A 15182-nucleotide genomic window follows, 5' to 3' on the forward strand; every position below is an offset into this window, starting at 1 on the left:
TTTTTACTAAGCATGCTGTTTGAACAGTTCTGAATATAAACAAGTAGTATACCAACATTATGCTGTGATCGTCTTACAGAGCAGCTAAATAAACGGATACAAGAGGCCAGCATTAGGAAAGTCCCCTGATGTCACTGTGTGCTCAGTGTTCTGTCCCCTGCGCCTAACGTAGGTAGCTTTTACATTCTTATGACAGCGTTTTCCTAAAAACATTAAAAATAAAATCAAATCATTATGTCCTCGGAGGTTTTAATATGTAAACAGGTGAGATTTTTTCTTTCCTGACCACCACAGATGAGAACAGACAGCAGTATATAATAACAACAACTAAAGATATGAGACTTAAAAGATTTAATTTGACAATACTTGAAGCACCACCAGCTTTTTAGACAATATTTAACTATAAATTCAGGAAGCATTGGCCTCAAGTGCGTACAGGCTGATCACTCCTGCCATGGGGTAATGTGAAGGTGGGCATCTTCACAAACACAATAGATCATTTTAACAGCTTTAGTGCTATGATACACTCCTGCTCTGCTGACTGATATTGCAGGGGTTTAAAATTGTAGAGTGGAAAAAAAAGGCATCGTTGAGCTCCTCAAGTTATGGTTCACTATTAAAGACTGTGTAATGAAATGAAAAAAAGCTTGGTTTTGTCGCCCGATAATGTTGTGCTAGTTTTTCAGAAGAACCGTTTAACAAAAAAAGCACCACACAGTTGCCAAGCAGCATGCAAAGCAGCCATGTCTCAGACTTGGCTCCGTCTTGAACAGCTTGAGTGGTTGTTCTCAGTGTTTGAATGCAACATAATCTCATTATTGTGTTCTTGTATAATCTTACCAGACAGAAAAGTCTCCTCCAGTTCACAGCACAACGGGAAAAAAAAAGATACACAAAAAGGAGAACAATTCAGACTCGGTAACATTCAATCCAGGGCCTGAATTATTTTGCAATGAAAATACAGGGAGGCATATCAGTGATCTGACCATTTGTTTCAGAAAAGCTCCAGAGACGTTAAGCAGCATGTAGGCAGGGATGAATGGCAAATCTATAGATTTATGGAAAATGACTTTCTAATCCAAACGTTGACCCAGACCAGCAGTAGTCATCTCCTGTGAGTCGTCACGGTTAGCTGGAGAGGAGTGGTCGTGGTGATAAGGCGTCAGCAGTCACTCAAAAAATGGAATATTTTTTACAGGCTCCCGTAAGCACAAAAAAAAAAAAAAAAAAGAGAAAGAAACAGAAAAAAAACTACAAGACGAAGAGGACGACTTGAGGAGAAAACCCATTTGGTCCTCTTGACTAAAAATAAGGCTCGAGTTCACCATGGCCTGTTTCTTTAAAAGACAGCCACTTCCAGGCTGACTGACTGGTCTGTTGTACATGCATGTTGGAGCACACAGTTCAATCACTGCTGTTCGTTGTGCTCTACACACCAGGCTGTTTTAAACAATGTAGTGCATTTCCTGGACTGTGGTTCCCATGTCTGACTCCAGATAAGTACTGAGCATTTCTCCCCTTGAGATCCTTTTGCCTTCTTCCAGAGACGATAAAACATAACTCCGTTCACATCCCTTATGACGAAGACGCTCGCTCTAAATCACATATTTGCGTCTCCAACATTACTTTTCGTTGTGAGGGATAAAAATCTCGAGTTCTGTTCGTGCTTTTCCAAAATCCACACAAACAAATTAAAAAAGGACTAACAGCCCGATTATTGGGAACACAAGTGCAGAGCAACACAAATAGTGTTGGGTGTTAAACAGCCGGTGGGAGTCAAGAGTTGTGATGCTCCAGGGTCCAGCCTGTGTGTCACCCCCTCCCTAGGCGCGCTCTCTGGATGAAAAGGTCCATCTGAGCCCCCGCAAGGCGGGTTAACAAGAAATCGGGCTTTAGACAGCCAACCTGTGTGAGCTCCATCACTGCCCAGGTGGTCAGACGGAGAACTCGGAGCCGCCGCGGCGACCCTGGGTCATCACCAACAGACGGCGCAGACGCAGGCCCGTGAACGGGTTGCACCACAGAAGGGACGGTGGACCCCCAAAAACAGATTTCATTCCGTCCCACCTCATGTGACGCTCCCATGTTGGCTTCTCGTTTTTAAGACGTTCAATCTCCTGGAAGACATGGAAATCAGTTCAGAAAGACTCAGATTGTGTGACTTTTGAATAAATGATCTCAAGTGAATTTCTAACATTTCAGTTCCCCTGACAGAACCTCAGTAGCGTAACGGAAACCTGACCTACTTATCTTTTACCCATCTAGATGTTCAGTTCGTTTATTTATACCTGCATCTGAATAATAAATATAACCTGAAATCAGTCATTCTGACTTGAGAACCTAAAAACAAAGCTTGTTTTGTATGTATGTGCACCAGTTTAGCATAGATGCTACTGCAACTTTTTACACCAAACAGCTACTATAAAGCAGCTTTATTTATTATTCTAGATCACATATTTTACAAAAAGACTTACAAAAGGCAAGTGTAATATATGCAATTAAGGTTTCATCCAGACTTCTTATCAGTCTGTGTAATTATGCATAACATACTAATAGTTTGGTCAACCTTCCAGCTTTATGCCTACCCAGCTTGAAAATCACAAATCTAAACCCAGAGCAGCAAACGGTGATGGAGTTACTGACCGTCTCATCATTGCAGATGGAGTGAATCTGTGTGCCGAACATCACAGCTGTAAAAGTGAGGAAGAGGATGGCTTCAAGACAGAGGAAGATCAGCAACAAGACCGACACCCCCGGTGAGAAGTCACTGCACTCTGAACAGGACAAAAAAAAAAAGAACACATCACAGGTCTGTACAGTGTAGAGGAGCGACTGAAATGAGTTTCATATGAACATTTTTGCTATGCTTAAAGCAGGCTGTGTAAATCTGAATAGAAGACACAGTGTTGAGGTTCTGCCTCATAAAGCAGTGGGAGCTGGTAATCTACCGACAGATGTAGAAAAACTCATTCAGCAATCTTGTCGGCTGCAGAAACTGTTTACAAAGCAAAAGAACAGCATTTTCTTCATAGCCAAGAGACGCAGTGTAATTTGAATTAATACTAAAAAATGAGCTGATTCATTCCTGCAGACCACAGTGAAGCATAAAGAGCAATAGCAAGTGAATGAGGATTCATTCACCAGAATTGTAAGAAACAATTCTGGTGATCTCTGAGCAGAAGCAGGAGAAGTACCTTTATTTCCTCTGATCTCTGCATCTCCACTTGTCTATTTTAAGATGCAATTCTAAATTCCCTTCACATTTTGAAACGTCTTTTAACGCAAACTTATCTTGCCAGTTCTTACCGTTCCACTGCACCTTAATACATGTGAAGAAGTGCATCCCACTGAGGCCCAGAGCATGGGCGGAAATCAAGGCTATGTACATCTGTGGAGCAAAAACAATGGAAAAAGAAACAAAAGCATGGAATTTCTACATGAAAAAATGAGACAATTCACACAAAAGTTCCTGTTTTATTGCTTCATTTTCCATCAATGAAAGTGTGAATGGCAGGGGGAGCTGCAACACTCAGCCATATGTGGCAGCTTTATTTTTCTGTCTTCAGAATAATCCAGTCAGGGTTGGAAGCCATAAAAAGTGCTGATCTTATCAAGGGAGTCCCAGATGGCAGCGAGTGCACATTTAATGTAGGTCTGCTGCTGCTCTTCACTACAGCACCGAGCTCTGAACTTCAGCTGATCAAAGGGAGGTTCTGCCTCCACAAAAATAAACATAGTTTCATAATGTTATAAGCTCAGACAATTTCAAAGAACATAATCATATTTAGGAATTAAGAAACAAAACAAGCGACATGCACATTTTACTACAGCAGTGATAACATTTCAAAAGAGCTGGCGATCTGTGTCACACCCTCTTGCAAGATTCGCCACTTCCTTCCTTAACGTCTGTGTACTTACAGTAAAAAGAACGAAGTATCTCTGATTCTTTTCTCCCACGCAGTTATTGACCCAGGGACAGTGATGATCCATCTTCCGGATGCATCGTTTACAAATGCTGCAGGGAGGAGACACAGGTTAGCTTGAGAAAACAGGAATATAGTCATAAACACAGTTTTGATAAATATCCATATTGTTGAGTTAGCTGGGTTAAGCAATTTTAATTTCAACATACAGAAGAGTTTGTATGTGTGAGTAGCACTAGCTCAGAGACGAACTGATGCAGCTGAAAGCTTAGTTTAAATTTGCTGTCTGTAAAACTGTTGATCACACTGACATTTTGCTGCAGTTTGAGTGCTGTCAAACACAAGTGAGTGTTTTTTAAGCATTAATGCGTCAAAACATCCCACTGCTAGGCAGAAGAAAGGATAAACAGCTTTTGTCACCCACCTGCAGTGGTGTGCTCTTTCAGGTTTGATGCTGCAACACTTTGGACACTTGTAGATGACTTCTCCAGGCTTCAGCTGCAGGCTCTCCATGTACTCCTTGGTTGCATTGCCCTTAGGAACTGCACCCTAAAGTGTGGCAAAGGCAGCAAGGCAACTCACTTCAGTTGATGCATAATTTTATTAAATTACGTTGTGATTTTATGTCTCTATTAAAACTGGCACAACTAAAAGAGAACAAGTCTAACTAATATGAGCATTTGTTTCCTGGCTACCCATATATCAGATCATATCCCTCTGACTGGTAAGCAGCTGAAAGTGTCCAAAGATTCCCAGCCCCTTGAGGTTTGAACTGCTTTGTAACTTCAATTGTTAAATGTAACTCTTGTTCATAAACTCATCTTTTCTCTCTAGTCTCTGACACAGTTGATGTCATAATATAAACTGACTGGGAAATGTTAAAAACTCATATGAAAATGAAGTGAAAACTCCTCTTTTATCAGAGAGGTGAAGATGTGAACTCTGATGTTGAATTACATTGAAGCCCTGAAGCTCAGTCTTGGTTAAAGGAGCTACTCTCCAGAGTCTATGCACAGAACGTCCTACAGCAAACTATTCCCAGCTCGGTGTCCCATATTATATCAGCAAGTGACTGGCTCTGTACCGGGAGCTGTAACTTCAACTCTTCTCTGACTGCAAAAACCAGAATAAATGTAAATACCTTCCTTTGCATGTACAGTAATATGCTATTTGAAACTCCTTTCGTTACTCCACTTTGCATCTAAGTGTTTAATACATCTAATATCTTCCCACTGTACTGAGTGTGACGGTCCTTACTGGGTCAGTCAACATGGTGCGTAGGTGTGACGCCAGCGCGAGCACAGCCAGCGAGTTGAAGGTGGCCCCGTTCAGCAGAGAGTACCAGAAGTTCTTGGCAGGCAGGAGCATGACAAAGTTCACCACAAACTCTGCGTACAGGACCAGAAACCAGGTCATGGTGGCGCACACCATGCCGCAGCTGTCCTGAATGAACCAGACCGTGCGGTTCCCTTCTGAGTGCCCTGCGTTTGGACCTCCGACCATCACCCCGGCTCCCAGGCTGCCCGCCTCTACGTCCGCGCCGGCGGCCAGCAGCGGGTGGTGCTGCTCCATGTCTCGTAGCCGGTGGTTTGAAGACTCCATCGTGCCCTGTGGAAGAAACAAAAACTGACGTTGAGTCTTTTGGCTTCATTTTGACAAACTACTGACATAAAGGAAGTAATTAAAACAAGAGATAAAACTACTTAAGTGAAAGTCGTCTTTAGAAATGGACTGATGTCATTTTATTTCGCACCTTTAGGAAATGCTTAAAATATGGTCACTGGTTCTCAGTTTGCCTTGCAGCTCCCCCTGTCAGAAGCCTGAGTCACCAAAGCTTTTAACTTTTGTTTTCAGGCCAAGGTCGGCGGGTAACATTCAGCAGAAACAGGAAGACAAAGTCCACAGCTTCAAGATCAATCAATGGCTACCCATGTCTCTTTGGAAAACTGATCCAAAGGCTGCAGTCCATATGGGCTAATAATAATCTGCTGCTGCCAGGCCTGATTGTTATTGACCCATAGAACTGAAGAAAACAGAGTTTCAGGTTTTTATAGAGTAAAAGAGGAGACCAGAAATGCAATTTACTGAGAGGTCATTTCTAAAAGCATCCACCTGTCTGTATCAAAACATCATCAGAACTCAAACTGTAACAACATAGGGGGAAAAAACCCCAACATTGTCAATTTCTACAAAATAAAAAAGAAAACAACATTTAATGTTCCTTTAAAAGATTCATGACTCTCACATCTCCTTTAAACTGCAATGCTTCAGCAACAATCAAGATGGATCAATCGAGGTTGTAAATATTTTATCCAGACAAGCATGTGCCACAACTGGAGAGGATGAAGACCAAATAAATACCGTTTTTAATATTAGTAATAAATAAATACACCAATCCCAAAATTCAGAACAGGGTGGCACATCTTTCTCCTTTCTAACCTTCAAAACACACAGCTGCTGCTGCTGCTACATACACTGACATTGATTCCATTTTTCTATTGTTTTAATTTCACTCTTCATCAAAAATATGAGAACATGTCTGGGAAGCTGTAAACGGTTTGAAATCATAGTAGAACCGTCAATATTTTTAGACACGGCAGTAAAACTAGGCTCAGGTTTTAAAAGTCTGACATCATCCTACACACTAAGGGAAACTGATCTGTACAACTCAACTGAAGATGTCTGTATTTATTGATGTTTTTAGGAACTGAACAGAGGTATGAGCTACAGATTGTTTTGGAATCTGAGCAAAACTAGCATTTATGTCAAAAACAACAGGGAAGAAATGTTTGATCATTCTCCAATAAAAAAAAAATAAATAATGAACCTGCAAAAAAAAGTTACATTTTAAACTTAAAATTACCCAAATGTAATAGTCTGTATAATTATGCATACTAGCAGAAAACAGGAGCAGTGGAAATCATCATTAAAACAGTACAACTACTTTTTCTCAATTAGCTAACCACCAAATGTCAGGGGAAATGCAACATGCATGTACATTTTTGGCCTGCTTTTTAAAAAAATTAGATATCATTTAAATAACTGCCCGAAGTTGTGGTAGAAAGAAAGCTAGTTTAAGTTGTAAACAACTTCTAGTTTGGTGAAAGGTCCATTCAGCTGCTCTGAAGCAAAATGTGTCTGTCTCATTTAAAGTAAATGAGACATTTCCAGTGACACGGCTGGTGCTGAGCTGTCAACTTTTAGCTAGCAGCCTTGCAGATGTTTGCTTCTCTTGTCGTCCACTCACTTCCTCTGCAAAATGGAAAGCAGGACTTCAAGGTTTTTGTCCTGTTTCCCTAACACTTGACTGTGGGTGTTCTCTTAGAGAGACCAGTTTTACTGCATCAGACCCCACCCTTTGTTTTAAAATTACCTGTAATTTATATATATTATTACTTAATTATATATGTCTGTTGAACGAGGAACATCAGGAATGAGTACTTAAGGATTTTTCGACAGTTGTTTCACTGAGTTTTCTTTTCAGTTGTGTAACTAATGTGGGACAAATATTTTATGCTGAAACGTTGACTTCCCAGCAGCATACATCAGCTTTTGCTCCAGGCTTGTTTTAAGAGCTGCAGACAAGCCTCTAGGTGTTTGGAAAAAGGAAACGGAAAATAAAACGAGATTGGTTTTTTGCTTATAAATAAGTAATAGGGAAAAAAATGGCCAGTCGATAAACTACAGTAAATTCCTTTTTACTGTCCACATATGAATCAGAAGATACTTTTAGCAGTACAACAGTATTGATTTTCTTGAAGTGAAGTTAAGAAGGATCGATTAAAGTCCCACTAAATGACTGTCCAGCTGACTGGACTCAGGGAAAAAATATTTGTCTCCCTCATATTTTCTTTTGAAAACCAGCAATCTGGCTAAAGCCACCTTACAAAATAGATCGCTGCTGTCAGCACATCCAATACGTCCATAACACACTTTCATTAAACAGCAGCCCACATGGAAATTAACACCAAGAAAAAAACAACAATTCTAATTGTGATTTATTCTGCTGGAGGTTTCTTCCTGTTCAAAGGGAGTTGTTCCTTTCCACTGTTACCATTTGCTTATTCAGGAGAAGCAGCTGGGCTTTGTTAGAGACCTGCTTATCATCTGGCATCATAAAGCGATTTTTACTGCACTTTTATAGAATGAGAGTTGAACTGAAATGTCTGACAGAGCGATCTTTAGGAATGGATCGTGCATTGGATTTGTTTGTCTTGTCCAATCCCTTGAGGTTACGTTTGCTGTAAATTGAATAAATAAACTGAATGTAATCATATATAGATAGCTTAACTTAATCCAACTACATACAAAAAAAGTCCAAGAAACAATAAAAACCTATTTTCCTGAGACTATTACCGAAGTAAAACTCCATTAATTCTGATACAAACGGAGGCTGATTTTTAAGAGACACATCAAGAAATCAAATACTAAGGTATTGAAGATGCACCAATTAAATTAGCAAGTTTCCTGATTTCTCATTGATAATTAGTAATTCAAACAATGCAAAATCATAAATCACAATTTCTTGTCTTTAAACTCATACACAAATAGAATTTATCTTCATATAACACTTTTACATTTTTGATAACCTAAACATTCAGTAAATTATGATACTTTTAATACAAATTTGACATAATTCAGAATGTCTGTTATGACAACTTGATATTAACCAAGAAATCATTACTGTTTAAACTTTACCTCTAATAACATAAAGTTACCTAATTTTTAAAGTGCAATGAATAATACTTTTATAACAAATTTATATCAGTAATGATTATATCAGTAAAGAACTTAATCTTTTTCTTTGACTGTCTCGTATATCTCCCCATGTTTTAAGTTTTCTAAGCCACCCTTAGAGTAAGGAATGCAAGTTCCCCACCTTTTACACAAGACAAAAAGAGCTAGTATAGTTTTAAGAAATGTGAGACTGTCAATTTCAACATACCTGATATTACTGAGCTTTACAACAACATGCTGTGGTGTGCTGAGCACCATTAAGGAAGAAGCACATGTGCACAGATGGGAACTTTGGCTGAGACCTGAAAAGAACAGAGAATGGAAAATGTGTCATTGCAGAGCAAATGCCTTCAAAAAGTTGAAGATTTACTGTAAAAATACTAGTTGAAGCTCAACACCATCGTGTATCTGTCAGGATTTTCTTTTACTAAATACTTCTAAATGTGTCAGTAAATCTTAGAAAGAAGGCACGATAAACTACACCATTATTAAACGTTGTACTGAAGAAGTCAGCTCAAGCTTTCATTTTAGATCACCACTATTTACAGAAGTCTGACTTCCTCTCTGGATGTCATGTAGGATTTGCCAACTGCTCAGGAAACACGCCCATCATTTTTCGTAATAAGGTAACACCGCATTTGTTTTTTCTTCCAAATAGAGAGCTCAGGTTTTACAGACCCTGTTGCTGCCAAAGGTTTGGTCTAATTCCCTCTTTATTTTTTCATTGTCAGTCAAAATAACCTTTGTAATAATAAACCAAAAGCCAGTTAACCTGAGCTCCCTAAACACCACCTTCAGTTATATCATCTGATGTCGGTGTGGCAAAGGTATGAGTAATGTTCAATAAGCCATACGCAGAATTTGCATTTTTCCCTTCCTGTTAGTCCTAATAATAACTGAAAGGACTCTCTCAGACGCGATAAGCCCAGACGTCTCCATCTGCCCAAATATACCTCATCACACCGAGCTGGCTGCTGGATCTCGCTGGCTAACTAGCCGCTGAAAGAAGCTAACAAACGATAGCATGCTAGCTGTGTATGCAAATACCTCAGCACTGTCAGCTGAATTACATACCTTTGCCGACTTTGCCTCGTACGCGAGGAACTCCTTATCAGTATATTTCTATTTCCATTTATATTAAACCCGCAGCCAACACAGTGGAGCATCGGCAGATTGAGCACATCGCTCAAACAACAGGCTGACAGTGACCAGTAACGACGAAGCTTCCGGGGCTTCGCTTCGGCTTTTCCCGCTGTCATTCGCAACTCTCCGGCGAATGATGTCGTTCCAAATAGCGCCACCCTGTGCTCAAAGGCAGAAGTGAAATACAAAAATGCATTAATGTCAAACGTCCACTAACAGGCGCTATTGGACAGATTTCGTAACATTTTTGCCAGACAAAACGGCACCCCATATTTCAACCAAAAGACAAAACGTCAAATATAAAATGCTGAACTGAAGTAAAGACTAAATAAACAATCACATAAAATTATTTGTTTCTTCATATATGACAATGTACATAAAAACAGAGCTCAAAGACAAAAGATGTACGGCATCAGATTATGACTTTTTTTCCCTGCTAATTTCCTTTTAAGTCCCAGCAGGGACAGAAAAAAATAGATTAATTGATAAAACAAAAACAAACAAACAAAGATGTGAAAACCTAAACTGCAGTGAAGCTAATTTGTCCCATATCTTTTTCCCATACACTTTAGAATGAACATGTGGTATAAGATATCCCAAAGTCATTTATTAGATGGAGCCAACCTTAAGCACATACAGTTAGCCTCTTGAATTATTATTGGTGTTCTTTAAACATGTTGCATCAAAAAAATCATACCATCATTTCTTATTTTGCTTTTGGTTTAGCTTCTCCAGCCTCGCTGGAACCAAGCTTGCTGTGTTCTGAAGTTGCTGCTTCTCACTATTAGCTAAACTTGTAAAAGGTATGAAAGTATTTATGAGGAATTCAACAAAGCAGAAAACAGTTTCCGTCCTGTTTGCTGCAAGACTAAAACATTAATGCCATCCACTTTTCCAGTCCTCTTCGGTATTGTTGGATATGCGCCGAGAATGCCACTGCAAAACAGAAAATTCTGATTCAGTGAAATGTTTGGATTGACCCAAACCAAAGTCTCTAATCAGCTGAGGACAGATGCCCAACTAGCCTCCCCAGTGGGGGCAGCGGCCCCAATTGTCATGTGTCTCCCAGGAGCAGATAATAAAGCCAAGACAAAGCAGCTTGGACGCTTTCTTCTCCGAGTCTGCAACCACGCGCTGAGCGCTCAGAGCTTCCTGCCCTCTCCTGTTCTGGTTCAGAGCCAGTATCAGCTGTCTATTTTAGAGGGGCAAGAGAAAAAATACCCAGCAATCCTCTAAAGCAGCTTAAAGGCTGAATCAGGGGACTGAAGCCTTTTCCATTTTCAGAGTCGCTTCTCTCTCCATCACGGCTAGATGAGCATCTGAGTGACGGCCAAAGCAGCCGCCGCAGTGGCTACATGCAAACTATCTCCTGCTGCACACTCTCTGAGGCTCTTCAGGTCCAGCTTCCTGAGAAAAAAACATCTAGAAAATGTCAGAAGAAGAATATAGTGTAAGAATGTAAGAAGATATGTAGAAAAAAAAAAGCCTTAATTCATTTTAACTCTTATAATCAGGAGGTTTGTCTGTGATTCAATAATAAATGCTGAGTGCTGCTGATGTGTGACACAAAGTCTGGAAGCTCTGGGTTTTGGTGCACTTCTCTCCGCCCTTTGTTGACACGCAGGCTTTTGGAGGGAAATGAAGTGAAACAAAGTGGAGTGGAGAGCAGAGGTTTTAAGTGACTGCGTGACGTCAGACTGTCTGCTTGCAAATGTGTGGGCTTGTGTTTGTGTTGCAAGAATAAAATGGGAAAGCTGGATGCAAGGCTTGGTTTGCACCAGAGAGAAGAGAGGAGATGAGCAGAGGAGAGGAGAGCAGACAAAAGAAAAGAAGAAAGAGAACAATGACAAGAAAAGAAGAAGCTAAAATAAAGAACCAAGTGGAGCTATAACTGCACTGTATTGACAAAGTGAGAGAATTAATATTGAAAAAATGTTACATTTGAGAGATGCAAATAATGCAGAGAACACAATTACACTGAAAACATTCACAGGAAATGTGTTACCTTCTATATAAAAAAAAAGAAAAGAAAAACATTTGCAGCAAACATTTTAAATTATGAACAGTCCTGCCCTTCCCGGCTGCCCTGACTGGAACAATATGTGTCTGCATGCTTTTATATTCCAAATATATTTTCCCCTTTTTGAGCCATAAGCTGACTAAAACATTCGTTTTAAATGCTTTCTGCAGGGCTGATGTCTGGAGCGCTCCCCAGGCATTTCTTACCTCTCTGTTCTTTTCTCTGATCTTAACCAGAGATATTCAGATGTCTGCTTCTTTTACTTATGGTCGATGTAAGCAACCAACAAGCCCTGCTAAAATAATATTTTATAACGTTTTCACTTGTACAAAATATATCATTTAACATATAAAAAAACCAACCAAATCCAGCTACATTCTGAGTATTTGCTGTTGTCATTGCTGCTGAAGCTAATAATTGTAAGGACAGTTTTCTGACATGAAGGCTCAGTTTTCACTGTGACAATCATCATCAAGAGCAAGAGCTTTCTGAGAGAAACAGAACTGATATGATTCTTTTTTTTTTTTTTTTTAGTTTCACGCTGAGTCAATTCTAGTTAAGTTGCAGAGGTATAAAATAACCAATGTTATATGAACTGTGAAATCCCTTTGAGAAGCAATAAAATGCCCCAGCATCACTTTGCCTTCGTAGCATAGTGCATCTTTGCACCTTGTCAAAATCTCTCAAACACCTTGGTAAACCACGTTTTCCTTCCTCAAACACATTAACTCTGAGGACAAAAAGTTCGCTTTCTGCACAGTACATTCCACCCTTTAGCAGGAATCACGATAAATGAAAAAAAAAATCAGTGCTAACTGATCGGTAAATTATGCCTGATCTGTGTAACATTTAAAAATGTGTTTGATCTCTGTCACCCACTAACCTGCATGTTTAAAATACTCTCCTGCTTCATGACACCTGAATTCAAAATGCTGGATGATTAAGACACTTCATAAAATTCTGGGGAGATGGTTTATATCTTGGAGTCAGAGGTTTTCCAGCAGAGAGACGCTTGAAACATGCCTCCTGCGAACACACATGCATGTTTGCTGCAAATACCTTTCATTTTCACTTCGTTTACCTAAAATCTCCAGCATAAAATAACAAAATATGTCTTAAAAATCAATGAAATTAAGCAAATAAAATGAATGTGAACGATGTCTGACTTTTTTTTTGTATCATAACAAAACATTTCACGTAATGCCCATATTTATGGAGCTGCAGATGGCACTGTAAGTTCAATCGCCTCGTGACCTGCTTCTTTAGAAAGTTTTAATTCTGCTAATGCACATCTCCGCCTCACTGATCTCACGCAGATCTGACTCGTCACTCTCGAATATCAAAGACACACACACGTTCGCATTCAGACTCTTGTTCACTCGAACGTAAGTGGGAGAGCCGAGGCTTTGACTGCAGAGAGAATTATCCTCGCTGATAAAGAGGCTTGACCAAGATCGAGAGGCCTCTGACACTCCCCGTGCTTATCTCTGCTGCGTCGCCACACCCATGCGAATAAAACCGCAAAGCATTTTAGTGGGGATTTTCTGAGGGCAATTGATTAACTTTTTTTTCTTTTTTTTTTTTTTACAGGTGAAAGAGTTACAGGTGACAGGACCGTAGACCTCACGCCCTGCTGACCAGAGGATCCTCTTCTTCGTGCGGCAGCAGCATCCAAATGGATTAATAAAAAGCAAACAATAGCTACACTGTTGTCAGTTGTAACCAACACGAAGCTCCTAAACTATGCAACTGCTGTTGTAGTCTTTTTAAAGCCTAGTGAAGGACTTCTTCTTAGTGCACTTGTTCAGGCTTTTTATTGCTATTTTTTTGTCATCTGAAAAAGGTACAATGGATCAGGCTGCATTAAGGCTTCAAAGAGAAGGAGGGAATTGAACCAGAAAGTACTTTCTTCACACACAAAGATCACGGGCTGAAAAGCTGGAGTTTTTGCTATGAGGACTTTAGTTTTCATTAGAGACTATCATCTAAAGCAGAGAACAACAGGCTCGGGATTTGAAAGGAGGCTGATACCAAATAGCTGTTTTCCGAATAATTTTAAATTGCAACATGCAGAGTAACTGACACAAATGTTAGCATTTTGTTGTTGTTTACCTGTATTTTATTTGATTTTTTCTAGCTTTTCACACTTGCCAAACCTCGCCTGGGTTGTCTGCAGCTCACCTCATATGGTTTACCTTGATGGGATGGGATTAGAGCTAAGCCTTGACCCAACAGATGTCATGGATCACTGTGGCTCATCTGAGTTTGGCATAGAAGCCATACTGTGGAACTACTGTAGCACATCAGAAAGGCTTACGCTGTTCAGCTAAATGGTTAAAAAGATGTTCATGCTTTAAAAGCAAGCCTATTAATTATAATTCCTTTTCATGGCGATCTAGCCTTTTGTTTATCTCGGAGGCTGGACTTTAAATGCTTCAAAGGGAAAAATCCTTTTTTTTTTGTTTTTATGTTTGCAAGCTCAGTGAAAAGATCTGTGGCACTTTGTTGTATTTCAATTACGACAAAAGAGCCGGAACAAGCTGGAACAGGAAGGCTTACGCAGTTTAGGGAACAGAAAACATTTCCATGACGGTTGGTGCAGAGAAAATGTGCTGCAAGTTCAGCACAATCCCTTTATACCAGTGGTGGAGAAGTGATGATGATGATGTTTGCAGCTACTCAGCCTCACAGTCAGAGTACAGATTATGAACGATTTTGCACTTTATAGTATTTAAATTAAAATCAAAAGTGAGGACATCACTGTGGAAGTTAAGGCTTGGACCAAATCGTGTTCTGCAACAGAAAAATGATCTCAAACGTGGCAGAGAAGTTGCAACAGAATGGCTGAACAGGAGTGGATCTAGGTGTCATAGCGATCCAGTAGCGTTCCAGACCTGAACCTGACTGAATTTGTGTAATCAGACTTGAAGAAGTTGCAGAAGCTCTGTATGAAGAAGAAAACGTCACAACGGCTCCACAACAACGTGAGAGGACAACAAAGGCCGACGTGAGGTAGCTACTTCAAGCTGTTGTAGCTAAATGTGGTGCTGTAGTAGATTGGGTTCATCTTATTTTCATCAATCATATTAGGAAAAATAAAGTTTCCAATTCTGCACCGACAGTCTTTGAAACTTGTTTTTTTTTTTCCATGCCTGTAGCTTTCTCAAAGCTAAGTGTAGACTGAAGCGTATCTAATGACAAGTCAGTGCAAAAACCAGCAGCTTCAGGAGAGCAAAGCAGATTTTAAATCATGTCTGTATCATTTACTCTCTCTCACACACACACACACACACACACACACGCACACACACACACACACACACACACACACACACACACACACACACACACACACACAC

General features: G+C 39.9%; 1 protein-coding gene across 1 annotated transcript; it reads right to left on the reverse strand.

The window, feature by feature from the left end:
• On the reverse strand, positions 1–9933 carry zdhhc7 (zDHHC palmitoyltransferase 7). The gene is made up of 8 exons (XM_008405725.2): positions 9735–9933; positions 8869–8962; positions 5181–5531; positions 4348–4472; positions 3919–4015; positions 3307–3388; positions 2644–2774; positions 1–2117 (listed from the first exon to the last, which is right to left on the reverse strand). Exons 3-8 carry the CDS (start codon positions 5523–5525, stop codon positions 1935–1937), a joined length of 963 nt encoding a protein of 320 aa, XP_008403947.1. The 5' UTR covers positions 5526–5531; positions 8869–8962; positions 9735–9933; the 3' UTR covers positions 1–1934.
• Positions 9934–15182: the final 5249 nt, after the last annotated feature.

Source organism: Poecilia reticulata, linkage group LG3 (assembly GCF_000633615.1).
Source record: "Poecilia reticulata strain Guanapo linkage group LG3, Guppy_female_1.0+MT, whole genome shotgun sequence".
In the NCBI taxonomy this organism is placed as follows: Eukaryota; Metazoa; Chordata; class Actinopteri; order Cyprinodontiformes; family Poeciliidae; genus Poecilia; species Poecilia reticulata.